At 32.1% G+C, this 13,859-nt stretch overlaps 2 protein-coding genes across 2 annotated transcripts; both read left to right on the top strand.

The window, feature by feature from the left end:
• Positions 1-2,653: 2,653 nt before the first annotated feature.
• LOC118061746 (cytochrome b561 domain-containing protein At2g30890) lies at positions 2,654-5,181 on the top strand. The gene is made up of 4 exons (XM_035075296.2): positions 2,654-3,166; positions 3,336-3,497; positions 4,034-4,182; positions 4,480-5,181. The coding sequence occupies exons 1-4, from the start codon at positions 3,026-3,028 to the stop codon at positions 4,787-4,789; spliced, it is 762 nt and encodes a 253-aa protein (XP_034931187.1). The 5' UTR covers positions 2,654-3,025; the 3' UTR covers positions 4,790-5,181.
• Positions 5,182-10,263: 5,082 nt separating this feature from the next.
• On the top strand, positions 10,264-13,451 carry LOC118061747 (GDSL esterase/lipase At4g10955). Its single transcript, XM_035075297.2, has 2 exons — positions 10,264-10,717; positions 12,109-13,451. The coding sequence occupies exons 1-2, from the start codon at positions 10,578-10,580 to the stop codon at positions 13,127-13,129; spliced, it is 1,161 nt and encodes a 386-aa protein (XP_034931188.1). The 5' UTR covers positions 10,264-10,577; the 3' UTR covers positions 13,130-13,451.
• Positions 13,452-13,859: the final 408 nt, after the last annotated feature.

Below are 13,859 nucleotides of genomic sequence, written 5' to 3'. Positions count from 1 at the left end.
ATATATATTAAAAATCAAAGGTTGAGTTAACCCGATTTAACCACTGAATCATAACCTTGAGTAGGATAACCTTGAGTTGGTCTTATAGTTATTAAACCAACTATATTAAACCGAATTGGTTAAACTAGCCATATCATAACCCTAACCTTGAGCAGGATGACCTTGAGTTGGTCTTATAGTTATTAAACCAACTATATTAAACCAGATTGGTTAAACCAGCCATATCATCTATGCAAAAAAGAGTGAAAATTCTTAATTCCTAGCCCTCAAACATGAGACTTCTAACTAGAACTTGGACTAGCAATTTATTTTTGTCAATACATGTCTATAATAACTTGATTGGGAGAAATATAGTTTGATTAACAAACTAGTTATTTGATAATGTTGGTGGTTTAGTGACTTTTGGTCGGTTTTGGAAATCCTAAAATGGGTTTGATCAGGCAAAACTATTATCATTAGTAAATCAAAATCGAACTAAATACTAGTAAATCAGTATTTGATTGTTTGTTTTTCTAATAAACATTCGAATCAAAATCATTAGTTATGAGAGAACAAAATGAAATTATTCTCACTGGTTACATGGCCTTGTCACCCTTGCCATTGTCATTATTAGCTACCCAATTCTGTTCAAAGCCCATGAAGTTCTAGCCGTTATAGCATCTTTGCAGTCTCGTTACATGAAACGCTAAAGCTAGATGTTCACATTAGGATTTTTAAAAGTATTTTTTATATTTAATAATATATTAAAATAATATATATTTTTATTTTTTAAAATTTATTTTTGATATCATTACATTAAAATAATATAAAAATATCAAAAAAATTAATTTAAAAAAAATTCAATTTTTTTAAATATATACTCTCAAGATGGAAAATCAAACGGGCTCATAAACTTTTTCTTGAGAAAATCACTTGGTTATTCTTCGAAGCTACTTTGTCAAAGAAATATTCCACTCACAAGACCTAGGGTTTCAGATATCCTCTAGTCTCTACATTTCAAAATCCGAATATATAGAATTAAAGCAAGTGAATGGCTTTCACCATTTTCAACTAGAATGAGCTCATACAATTAAGTTGAAAAAAAAAAAAAAAGACTTTATGATTCCTTTCAACTCCATGATTATTCGGGTGGACATTGCTGTTGGATCGCATGTGACATGCCAAACTGTGCCCCAAAATGGTATGATTGACTCATGTGTTGAGTTTAAATCTCATGGACCCACTTGATATCCTGTAATAAAATGGAACTTTTGGGACTCTCATGCTTCCATATAATTAGCAAAGATTAACAGCAACAGCAAAATCGTAACGCTAACTATTTAATTAACGACACTAATTATTCTAACTAGCGATTCCATGAACCAAAACCAGTTTCAATGCTAATAAATATTAGCCTATTATATTTATAATGATGATTATTGTAGCTGGAGATTTTGATTGTATCCTTATTATCGCAGCAAGCTCATAATATTATTACTTTATATAGGTATGTGATCCACATGATTATTGTACTTCCAGTTGTGTAATGTTTAGGGTGTAAGCAGGGTTGAAAATCTTATTAAAATCATGTTTTTTTAAAATTTTGATTTTTTATTTAAAATTTAATTTATTTTATATTTTTAGTTTATGATAGGTTAATGTTAAAAACACTCCTTAAAATATGTATGTTTCACAAGTCTTGTCTGTCGTATCTTGATCCGAGTTTGATGGTGTAATACAAGCTAATCTATAAAGTAACCACTTGAATGGCGATGGTTCGGATCTTAGCTAGCGAGAGAGGGTGCATACACCCAGAAACGGTGGCGAGGGGTGGGTGGAATGGATCACATGCAAAACAGGGTAGAGGCTACCGTCTGTTTCTCTTTCTCGGAATCAACCATGTAAAATCCAAAGCTTCATTATGAACATGGAGAAAATGAGTTGCAGTGATAAGGGAAGGTCCACCTTCAGCAACGTGCAATCACTGCTAGATATGTCACAGCTAAAAAGTCGTATAGATAGGCTAACTTGCCTTGGTCAATCTTTTCTTGATTTGAGAGCTGATACCTTTGTTTAGTCGAGTGTTCGTGTTCGTAAAATACCCACAGAAACTCATCAGGATTTATTAAACTGTATCTAGATAACAGGTTGGGTTGGCCTGTGGGATGATAATTAAGAGAAAAAGGCTACCAAAATAGCTAGGGGAAGAAATGATGGTGATCTATGATATCATCTGTTTCAGTAAAAGCCAGCTAGGTTGTTTATTTAAATGCCTAAAACCCATTATCTAGCACTAAAGTTTACAGAAAATGCAATCCAAAATCATCTTATCTTTAATCAAATTATTTTCCTTTTTGTGGGTTGGTGTCCTGGTTATTTCAAGCATGCCATTATGCTATGCTATGTATGTAGTGGGAAGCAGAAGATAGTGTCTGCTAGCCAGTACTGTAACCTGCCAACACTCACTTTACAGATTCAAACTTTTGTCCTCCATGGAAATCTGACCTTCCTTTTGCTCCCGTATTTCTACATTACCTTCCATTAAATCAAAAGGTCTGTCAAAGTGAACCCCACCTGGTTGAAATTGCAATCCATGCCCATTCCCCACTCACCCTTTTCTTACTCGAATCCACCCACCTAAAAGCATCAACCTCCATGCAATACTTTATTTAAAACATCCTCCTTTGTCTTGTTTAAAGCTAACTTTCATCTGGAATGCTTAAACTCAACATATGAGCATTGTTATTTCTTGAAATAACATTCTAGAAGCTGGTCTGGTGGGTATGCGGCAGGCAGAGAAAGGTGAAGTTACTGATAATTCTCCGAGGCAAACGAGTACTGCTGTTTTTGGAGAGAAGTCATGAGGCTGATCAGCTTGGCTTTCTTGTAATAGTTAAATCAAGAACGCGCGCCACTGCACTGTTTTTTCTGTGTCTTTACATTGTTTTAATGCACTAGCTAGACCTCTCAGTCTCCAACTGAAGTTCAAGGTGTCGATAGAAGAAAAGGAATAGCAGAAAAATCTTGGCGGTGCTTCTGAAGAACAATGCAACTTCTGCAGAAACTGGTTTCTTTCACCACCTGTGCGTATCTTGTTATTCTTATTCTTCTACCATTTGTCAACTCAACTCAAGAACAGTTGAAAACCACAGGCACTCGTGCTAACAACGAGAAAATCATGGACAAGGTATTCGATTTTTTCTTTTAGTTGTTTTTACGTAAAGTTCTTATCTAACTGCTCAAGTTTGAGGATTGAAGTGTATCATTTTCTGCCATGTTCAATTCAGTTCTTACAAGTTAACCAGTTTTCGTCTTGTGATTCCAATGAACTGACTGATATCCTGTAACAATAACAGTTAAGTCCTAAACTACTGTTTGAGATTACACTCCATGGATTTCTCCTGTGGGCCTCAATGGGATTCCTAATGCCTGTTGGGATTCTCGCTATCAGAATGTCACACAGAGAGGCATGCGGAAGAAGGCTTAAGATTCTTTTCTATGTTCATTCTATTTCACAGGCAGGTTCCTTTTCTTTTTCTTTTTTGCAACTATGGTCACACATTCCAATAATTTTCCCACAATTAAGGTTAATTTTTTCCTTTTAGTCTCCTTTACGTTAATTTCATATGCCTAACAATATCTCTACAGAGTTACAAAAAGATATCATTAATAAAGCTTTGAGCTTTGTTTATTTAAGGTAGATACCCCACTTTTTAGCTTTTAATGATGGTGAAAGAGAAATAAAGCAGAACAGTTTCCTGATTTGCAAGTATTATCCATAGCCCATAGTTTGTTGTTAATCTCATTATTACTTGAGAGGGAAGTAAAGACATCAATAAGAAATTACTAGCTTGATTAGCAGTTCATAGCTTTACGGTCTTAATTTAGCATAGTAAAGGTACAGAATTATGACATTAGGTGTCACTAGGCCAATAAAAAATGAATAGGTAAACCCATCTTTACATGCAAGTGAGAGGATAACAGCTTTAATTCTTTTTACCACATGGCAATTCTGTTGAATTTCTGGATTGAACGAGTATTTTGTTTTCTGCAGATGCTTTCTGTACTTCTCTCCACAGCAGGAGCAGTAATGTCTATAAAAAACTTCAACAACTCATTCGACAATCACCATCAACGAATAGGCGTAGGCCTATATGGTATAGTATGGCTACAAGCCCTCACCGGGCTTCTACGACCGCGGCGGTAAGCTGTCAAAATTCATTGTATTTTGATATTGAGATTTGAGGGTATTCCAACTGATATTCAACCACTCTCGGCCATTTCCAGGCTTTCTAGTTGAAATCACCTGAGGCTAGACCTATCAGTTTCCCATATAGTATAAAGGGCACGCTATATTTACTATTAAGTATCTCATATTGATTCTTAGTGATAGAAAGTGCCGAAAGAACATATTGAAGAGTAGTAATGGGAAGTTAAATAGAATCTACCAACCTCGATTAGCTAAGAATCTGAGTTTATATGTAATGTCTTTATCTACAGAGGATCTAAAGGAAGAAGTTTGTGGTTTTTTGTGCACTGGATAACTGGAACTGCAGTATCTCTGCTGGGAATCATCAGCATATACACAGGATTACAAGCTTACCATCAGAAGACATCAAGAAGTATACATCTCTGGACTATAGTTTTCACCACTGAGGTCTCGTTCATTATCTTCTTTTACCTGTTCCAGGACAAGTGGGTTTATATACAAAAGCAAGGAGTCATTTTGGGTGATGAACCAGTGAGGCCCACTCATCAAGTAATTTCTCCATGTGAAAAGAAAAAGGAATCAGCAACCGAGTCTTGTTGAAAATATGGATAAAATGCCGTTGAAAACAATTATGGTCCGACTATAATAGAGTTTTGGTAGGGAGAACTTGGAGATATTACTATCAGAGACTCATTTTCACCCTAACTTCCCCCATCATTGGATATTCTACACTACCAAGGACTGGTATCTGGAAGCATTTAACATTGGATCAGAGACTGCTAGCAAGTATTATAAAATGGATTGTGCATTTTTTTATGGACTTCCTTCTATTTTTGTTTTTGTTTTTTTAATTTTTGATGAATTACTGGTGTTCAAAGAGTTGTAATTTTGAACATAAATTTCTTGACCATTTTGTGATTTTAGTGTTGCATACATGGTCAAGTGAACTCGGGCTCTTTCATGGATTATGAATAAAGATTTCTGATATTTGACTGTGGAACAGAAATTGTAACTCTGTGTTTGTCCAGAGGACGAATCTGATCTGGTAAATGGTAATTTGTTTCAGATGAAAGCCGTTGCTGTTCTGTTTCCATAAAGGCCACGGGAAAAGAAAGGAAAACTAGGTCTTCACAGTAATTATCAAGATCTGTAGTTTGTCTTTATGTAATGTTAGTAAATTAAGTAAAAAAATATACTTTAAAATAGTTTTTTTTCTTTTTAAATTCTAATATTTGGAAGGTCATTGGACCGACTAATTTGGTTGAGCCCCCATTAAAGATAAAACTCTTTTAATAATAATATATTTCACTCATAAGACTCGAACTCAAAATGGTGAAGAAAAACAAGCACCGAACAAGTTGAACAAACCACCATTTATATTTAAAGTATTGCTTTGAAATAAAATTATGTATATTCAAATATTTTTAGTAAAGACATTATAAACTGCACAACATTGTTGTCATATATAACAAATCGATAGTTTAGATAATTCACAGACACTTAAAAATTCCATAATAGATTGGGGATATGTCTGGAAGGATGTGACTCCCTTGATCAGGACTAAGAGATGGAAATGGAGGGAGTGGGGCTAGAAAGGAGAAAAATTCCTGCCCATTGAAAGTGGTTTCTGTAAAGCATATATAGAGGGCGCATGACTTCAAATTATAAAAATCATGTTATATAATTATAAAAAAATATAATTTAATTAGTCAGGTTTTTAAATTTGTTCCTTATAGATCATAAGTTCTGGTCACACATATCTTAGGGTCACTAAAAACTTATATGATCGTTAATTTCAGAACCCGTAGAATTAGTAGATATACACGCAAGCTAACTCGGAAAATCACGTTAAAAAAAATCATTTTATATTAGTACATCTACTTTTATTTAGATCAACTTCTTAATCAAGAACTAATCTTGTATTTCCCATAAAAAAAAAAAAAACACTAAAATGGAGCACTAAACTTTAAAGCTGTGGAGTTCAAGGCTAGGTTGGGTTTGGTTTTAGTTGATTGATCAGAGGAAATACTTCTACTGTAGCTCCTATGGAAGGTTGTCGGATTTGGTGAAGCATTGGAATAAAGAGATGTTGTTTTAGGCACCTAAGGAGCCCAACTTGTAGCTACGAGGTTGTTTGGTTTGCATAATCCCGCCAGGCATCAAGTTTTTTGTGGAGTGTTGAAGTGCAACTGAGTTGGAAAGGTTTTCCAGTTTGGTCCAATTGAGATTACGAGTTCAATTCAAATACAGAGGAAACCATAATTGATAATATTAGGTCATTGTTCAACTGGGATTATGGGTTCAATTCAAGTTGTTAATACAAAGTTGTAAGAGAGTTTTTTTTTTTTTCATGTGACTAAGTTATGAAATTTGTTGAAAAAATATTTACTTATGATTTTATAATTTATTTTTACAATCTGAATTTATATTATATTTTTTATGTAATGTGAAAATTATATTTCTTACAACTTTGAAAAAAAAAAGAGAAAATCCCTAAAAATTTTGAGAAAAGAGAAAACTCTCTTGTTATTAAATTTTAATTATCAATAATTTTGATTTTGGTGCATTTGATTTTGAGAGAGGAACTACAAGGAGATGATTTTTACATTTAATAATGTTGAGAAAAATAGATTGTAGTCAAAGTTTTTTAAAATTTTAATTTAATTTTAAATTTTTAAACTGATTAAAATATGTGTTGTGTTGTTTAAAATATAAATTTTAAGGATCCATAAGATATTTTTTCATGTTATTAAATGAAAAATGATTGAAACTAAGTTTTTAAGATTCAAAATCTTGAATCTAATTTTTCAATTGAAGCCACCTCTCATGGTTGAAAAAGCTACAAACTATAGGTGAGCAAAGTTCGATTCGATTTTTACTTAAAAAACCAACCAAACCAAATCTTTATTTTTTTTTTAATTTAGAACCGAAACTAGATCGAAATCAATTCAAATCAACCATTTTCAGTTTGGTTTGGTTAGTTGAGAAAAAAAATTGAAAAAACGATACTATCTGGTTGAAGTACTAAGCACAAAAAGTGTAGAAGCTTTGAAGTCGATCAAAGACAATGAAAGTAGCAACTGATCTTCTACCTAATCTATTTACTATATTGATTGATGTATTAGAGAGACTAAGTTCCTACGAGGATGAAAAAATTTACCAACTCTATCGATTATTAAATCCCTATATTTTTATGAAAAACATCACATGAAATAGTTTACACAAAAACAGGGAAAGGTAGAAACCCAAATTCAAAATAGAAGTTCCCGAGCCAGAAGGAATGGGAACATATATAGAGATTGATTGCTAAAGAACATAACAACCTGATAAGAGAATCAAAGAATAATGAGAGAATTAGAAAAGAAGAGTGGTGAGAGAGGGACAACTTCAAAGACATTTGGGAGAGGGGACACTTGAAAGTTTAAGGATTGTAAAGTGTAGTTTTAGGGTTTTTTTTTTATAGTAGGTTTAAATATTGGTTAAACCGGTTGAGTCTGGTCTGATTCAATCGGTTTAATATTTCAAATATTGAAACCGAATCAATTTTTTTTTAGGCTTTTTAATTGGTTTATTTGGTTATGTTTTTTTAGTTTTTTTAATTTAATTGATTTTTTGTTATTTTTGCTCCTAATATAAACGGATGGCACATTGTATTCCCAGACTGGTGGCGCATTATCCTTTCAATTTGGAAACAAATTGGGGTGGACGGCCTTTTAAGAAAAAAATTAGATGCACTTGGGTTTTTTTACCATGGGCCAGACGCACATGCCCGTTATTCCAACCCATGCACGCCTTACCCTTCTTTTTATGATGACCCTTCACGTTTTTGCTTTTGCTTTTTATTATAAGATCCTCTTTGCATAAAGGATAAAGGTTTTGATTAAAAAGATACATTTATTTTCTTTTTATTTAAAATCACTTAAATATTTTTAGATATTTATTCTAATTGCTTTCAGTTCTTATGCGGTAAACCACATTCCTAAAAAAAATGTTTTTATTAAAAAAACAGTAATAAGAAAATAAGATTTTAGGCAAGTAATTACGTTCTCCTTACAGAATTTAAATCATTACTTTCATTACAATTTTTATTTATTTATTATGTATTACTAAATAAAAAATTCAAAGAGCATGTCACGTTACAAGATAAAAATATATATGTATGTATATCTATTATTTGTTGTTTACATGGGAGATTAGCTTCCTATTTCATTTTTTAATAATATTTACAACTATTTTTATAATTTATCAGTTCATATATTTCTCAATTCAATTTAATAAAACATAATTATTAATTTTTTAATTCTTAATTAAATTTTTTCATAGATAAAAAAAACGCATTCAGAATGTCTGTTTATTTTCTTTGGCTTAAGAAATTAACTTGGAATCCTAACAGTTGTAGCATGGGTAATTAACTAATTTATACAAAGACATTTGTCCCATTTTCTCAAATAAGAAAATGGCTTCCTTATCGAGATTACATTCTTTTTTCTCATATTCGTCTTTAAAATCAGTGAAAATTGCACAAGCAATCCGCATAACTTTGAAATAATCCTTGCACTTTTAATTTCTATAATTAATTTTTCAATTTTTGCCATTCAATATAAAAAACAAAAACACCTCATGGAAATTAAAAATTAGAAAACATTACGTATAATGGTTATAAGTAAGATAATGGTTATTTATTAAGAAATATTTTTTTAAAAAAAAAAATATTTAAAAAAACAATCATTATAATACAATAATAATAAATCCCATCTAAAATAAAATAAAAATGTTAAAAAAGTACTCTCCCGTCGTAAAAATCTTGTTCATCAATGCCTCAAAAATATTGTCTGTTGTTAAAGAATCAAATCATTGATTATTGTTAATTTCTCATTATACCCTTAATTATAATTCACTTTAGTTATTTATATTGAAATGAAGGATAATACTAAAAATGATTTGACATATAATTAATTACACTTTCGTCTTTTACGTGAAAAGTCCAACGGAATCGACACCTTGATGGAAAAAGACATAGCTTTATAATTTTATTATGGCTTTTTCTTTCCCTTTTCTTTTTAATTTGTCAAAAGATATATTTATAAGTATGTGTTTAAAAATAAATTTAAAAAAAAATTAATTTTTTTTACTTTAAATTAATTTTTTTAATATTTTCAGATTATTATTAAAAATAAAATTTTAAAAATAAAAAATATTATTTTAATATATTTTTAAATAAAAAAATATTTTAAAAATCAGTCGCAAGTATTCTCTCATAATCATTCCTCCCACTTTCAGTTCACACAAACATAATTGGTTGGTTTTGACTTTTGTTTTCCCCTTTCTTTTCTTTCCTCCTTAATCACTCTCAAACAAACTGTTCATGTGACGCCTCAAGGTCTAGTCAAAGCACAGAGACGTTCGATCTAAAAAGCCGAGCAACATCTATCAACTTATTTTTTTTAAATATTTTTCAAATTATTTTTATTTCAAATATTATTAAATTAAATTTTAAATATTTTTATAATTTTAATATATTAATATAAAAAATAAAAAATAACTATTTTAATATATTTTTAAATATAATATAAAATTGAGATGATATCTGATATTATAATAATAATAACTTTTTAAAATATTTTTTATTTTGAAATATATAAAAATAATATATATTTTTTATTTTTTAAAATTTATTTTTAATATCTGCATATTAAAATAATTTTAAAAAATTAAAAATATATTTTAAATAAAAAAATTAAAATTTTATAAAATGTGATTTTTATTGCAAAAACAAATATATTTTATAACATGTTTGAGAGTGTAATAAAGATTATTTTTTAAAGTATTTTTTTTAATATATCAAAATAATATTTATTTTATTTTTTAATATTTATTTTTAACATTAACAAATTAAAACTATTAAAAATACTAAAATAAAAATATAATTTAAATATAAATTAAATTTCAAAGAAAAAAACAAACCAATACCAAACAGTCCATAGTGTAAACGGAATGTACCAAATGTCCAAATGTGACAAGGGGTGAGAGGAGCTCTCTCTCTCCATTCTCCAGGGACAAAGCAGTCATTTAGCAAAGGGCGATGTGACCGTTGGAGATGGCGAGTCCGGAGAAAAACAGGCGTTATTCTTTCGATTAGAAGAATTTGAATTATATAGGATCAGTAGCGATAGAAATTGAATCGAAGAGAGGACGGATGGAGAGGGAGAATCAGATACCATGTAAGCAAAGCTAACTAGTTAAAAAGATGAGAAAGAAAGCCACAGCAGCTCAAGCATCTCCTTTTCAACCTCGGCAACAACCACAAACAGTTCTCTTCTCTCTCAAACTCTGTCTGTGACTCGAGAAACCAAACATTACAAAGAAGAAGAGAAGATAAAAAGCGAAAATGGCGAACAGTAGTGGTGAAGTACAAGAGGGGCAGACAGTGGTGGTTCAAGAAGAAGAAGCGCACCCGTATGCATTTCATGTTTCCGGGCCTCGAAATGTGGCCTCTCCTAATTGGAGAGACCTTATCAATTCTAGTTGGTCAGTATTATTTATTATTATCACTACCGCTTCCCATTTCATCTTTTCTTTATTTGTTTTATATCAATGGTTTCTTTTTTCTTTTGGGTATCAATCAATAGTAAGTGGGTCTTGATCAGTTTTAGATTTGAATAGTCAGAAACAGAGAACATGACATAAATTGGCAACTGGGTTTAAGTTACTGATGTGGTGACTTCCTTATTTTTAGTGGTAACTTCCTTATTTATGCTGCCTGATTATAAGTTCAAGGTTTGGACGTGATGTCTGTGTCCTAGTTGTCATGGATGATAATTCATTCTGGATATTTTTGGCAAGTTTTGTCAACCAGGTGGATCGTTGGTTGCATTTAATTTACTGGATTTAAGGGCCTGGAATCTTTTTGTTGATTTTTTTTGTTTCATTTAACTGGGGGTATAGATTGTGAATTCTTTTCTTTTTAATCGGAGATTGTGAATTCTTCAATCACATAATGAATGTTGAGACTTCACCATCTCTGAGATTCTACATCAATACCCAAAAAATTGATAATCATTTATTTGTGACCTAATTACCTGGATTCTTTAATTTTAGCTGGAATTTGGGATTTGGGTTATGTTTTTGAATGAGGAGATTGTAGCTATTTAGTTGGGGTATTTTATTTTAATTGCTTTCAGAGTTTCCTTTACCTGAGAATGTAGTTGTCTGGGACAGAATAAGTTTTCTAATAGTAGAGGTCATTGCATCTTGGACTTCTAGAGACTAATTGGTTGATTAATTTCTTCCGGAGATCATTGATGGGCTACTAAACTTCGCAGATATTTAGCTTTGTTCTTATGGTGTTTATTTAACAGTGAACTAAACAATTGTTTTTTGTAATTTCTTTGAACAATAGTATAAGGCAGAGCGGCGAGCAAGTGAAAGACTAGGATTTCTGAGAGCTTGTTCAATCTTGGATTCCTAGCCCTTTTTGAGTGATAGAGTACATTAGAAAAGGAGCACGACCCTAGCTATTTGTACCATGTGATCATTGTATTTCATATCAATGATGATTTTGTGATCAATCAGTGATTTCTGGTTTTGTGAGGCAGTATTATGCACTGATCTGCTTATCCAAAAGTGCCAAATTTTTCTTTGTTGCGAAGAAGATTGGTAAATGGTTTAAATTTCCTATTTGTTATGACCGGATCATCATTTTATTGCATCTCATTTGCCTCTTTTCATTTTATTTTTCTTCTTGACTTATGGTTAAAACTCATCATTGACATACAACTTATTTAGGTACATATTAGTGGTTTTCAATCAGTGGGGACATACTTAACTACAGAAATTTGCCTGCAATATAATGTTAGAATATCTGAATTTTCAGCAATATCCTTGGTGTATTGATTCTCACAGATGATTTGTGTATACAGGAAGAATGAGAACCACAAGCGAACAGTATTCTCCTGCTTCATTCAAGCAGTTTACTTGCTTGAAACTGACAGACAAGAGAACAGAACTGAGGAAAATGCACTTGCTCCAAATTGGTGGCGAAGCTTCAAATACAAATTGACCCAAACCTTAATTGATGAAAGAGATGGATCTATATTTGGTGCAGTACTAGAATGGGATCGAGCTGCAGCATTAGCTGACATGGTTCTTATTAGACCTAGTGGAGCACCAAAGGCTGTTTTAGCACTTCGAGGAACATTACTCAAAGGCCCCACAATCCTGAGGGATATTGAAGATGACCTCCGTTTTCTAGCCTGGGAAAGTTTGAAAGGTTCTGTCAGATTCAAAGTAGCACTGGAGGCATTAAGATCAGTAGCTGAAATGTATGGAAGCAGAAACGTATGTGTTACTGGTCATTCCTTGGGGGCTGGTTTTGCTCTCCAGGTGGGAAAAGCATTAGCTAAAGAAGGTATGTATGTGGAGGCCCATTTATTTAACCCGCCTTCTGTTTCTATGCCAATGAGCTTAAGAAACATAGGAGAAAGGGCAGGGTTTGCTTGGAATAGATTTAAGTCCATGCTTCCTTCTAGTAGTGAAACTGAGGCCATCAGTGAGGAGGGAGAGACGGCTAATACTGTAGGATTGAGGAGCTGGATACCTCTTTCAGGTTATAAAACTTCTATGGGATTAAAAAATTGGGTGCCTAATTTGTATGTGAACAATAGTGACTATATCTGTTGCTCCTACACCGACCCAGATGTAACTGAAAACAAACAAGCTGACAAGGAGAATGCAGGTCCTGGAAATGGGCAAGTTGCAGCGAAACTGTTTGTGATGTCCAAAGGAAAACAGAAGTTTCTTGAGGCTCATGGATTGGAGCAATGGTGGTCTGATGATGTGCAGCTTCAACAGGCTCTGCATAACAGCAAGCTCATGAGCAGGCAGCTGAAATCGCTGTATACTTTCCCAGCTTCACAGCCAACACAGCGAACCCCACAATGACATAAGGTCGTTGCTTTTCATTGTTTGCTAAATAACTCGTTTTCGATCCTGTTTCTTTCAAACTACCAATTCTGTGTTTGTATTCTGTATCTGATAGTAAACAGATTGAGGAAAAAAGAAAAAGGGCAAAGCTGTATTCCCAGATTGTCTTGCTGGCAGATTGTTAATTCATTCTTCAATCTGTTGTTAATCTTTTTTCTTTTTTTCATTTCTTTATTGCTCAACACTTCTTGCTAGTCATGGCCTGTTATACTTTGTTTCTGGAAATGCATATCATCTAATCCAAACATGGAAAGTTAAATGCTACCTGCATTTCATTATATATTCTGCTTTTTTTTTTCTTCAATAATTGATGTAGGAGTTGTTAAGGAATTCTAATGTTAAATGGATTCCTTATTAACTCAATAATTATTTATTAGGATTTTTTTATCCTCTTTAAGAATGAGAGTTTAGGCCTAGGAAAATTATAAATAGGATTGTTTAGTATTTTTTCAACAAGACTTTGGTATTCTGATAATCTTAATAAATATATTGTTCTCTTTTCTCTTGTAAGAGATTATTTAAAATGTCTAGGGTTTATCTCAAGCCCTTTTTGTACAACTCCTTTCTGATTTTCCTTCTAATCTCAATTTAATTAGTTTTCGGCTGTGACATATAGTATCATAGCCAAAAATCCCTACTTGAGCTCTTTGATTGCAATGGATGAAGGTCATAAAGGACGTGTTCACAG

Source organism: Populus alba, chromosome 5 (genome assembly GCF_005239225.2).
Source record: "Populus alba chromosome 5, ASM523922v2, whole genome shotgun sequence".
Lineage (NCBI taxonomy): Eukaryota > Viridiplantae > Streptophyta > Magnoliopsida > Malpighiales > Salicaceae > Populus > Populus alba.
Note: the sequence above shows the minus strand (reverse complement) of the source record. Positions and strands in the feature narration are given on the sequence as shown.

What these genes read in the sequence shown, in the direction of transcription:
- LOC118061746 (XM_035075296.2), top strand. Translation starts at nt 3,026, where the DNA reads ATGCAACTTCTGCAGAAACTGGTTTCTTTCACCACCTGTGCGTATCTT. An exon ending in ATGTTCATTCTATTTCACAG is followed by an intron (nt 3,498 to 4,033) that starts GCAGGTTCCTTT and finishes TGTTTTCTGCAG; the next exon opens with ATGCTTTCTGTACTTCTCTC. An exon ending in GGGCTTCTACGACCGCGGCG is followed by an intron (nt 4,183 to 4,479) that starts GTAAGCTGTCAA and finishes CTTTATCTACAG; the next exon opens with AGGATCTAAAGGAAGAAGTT.
- LOC118061747 (XM_035075297.2), top strand. Translation starts at nt 10,578, where the DNA reads ATGGCGAACAGTAGTGGTGAAGTACAAGAGGGGCAGACAGTGGTGGTT. An exon ending in GACCTTATCAATTCTAGTTG is followed by an intron (nt 10,718 to 12,108) that starts GTCAGTATTATT and finishes TTGTGTATACAG; the next exon opens with GAAGAATGAGAACCACAAGC.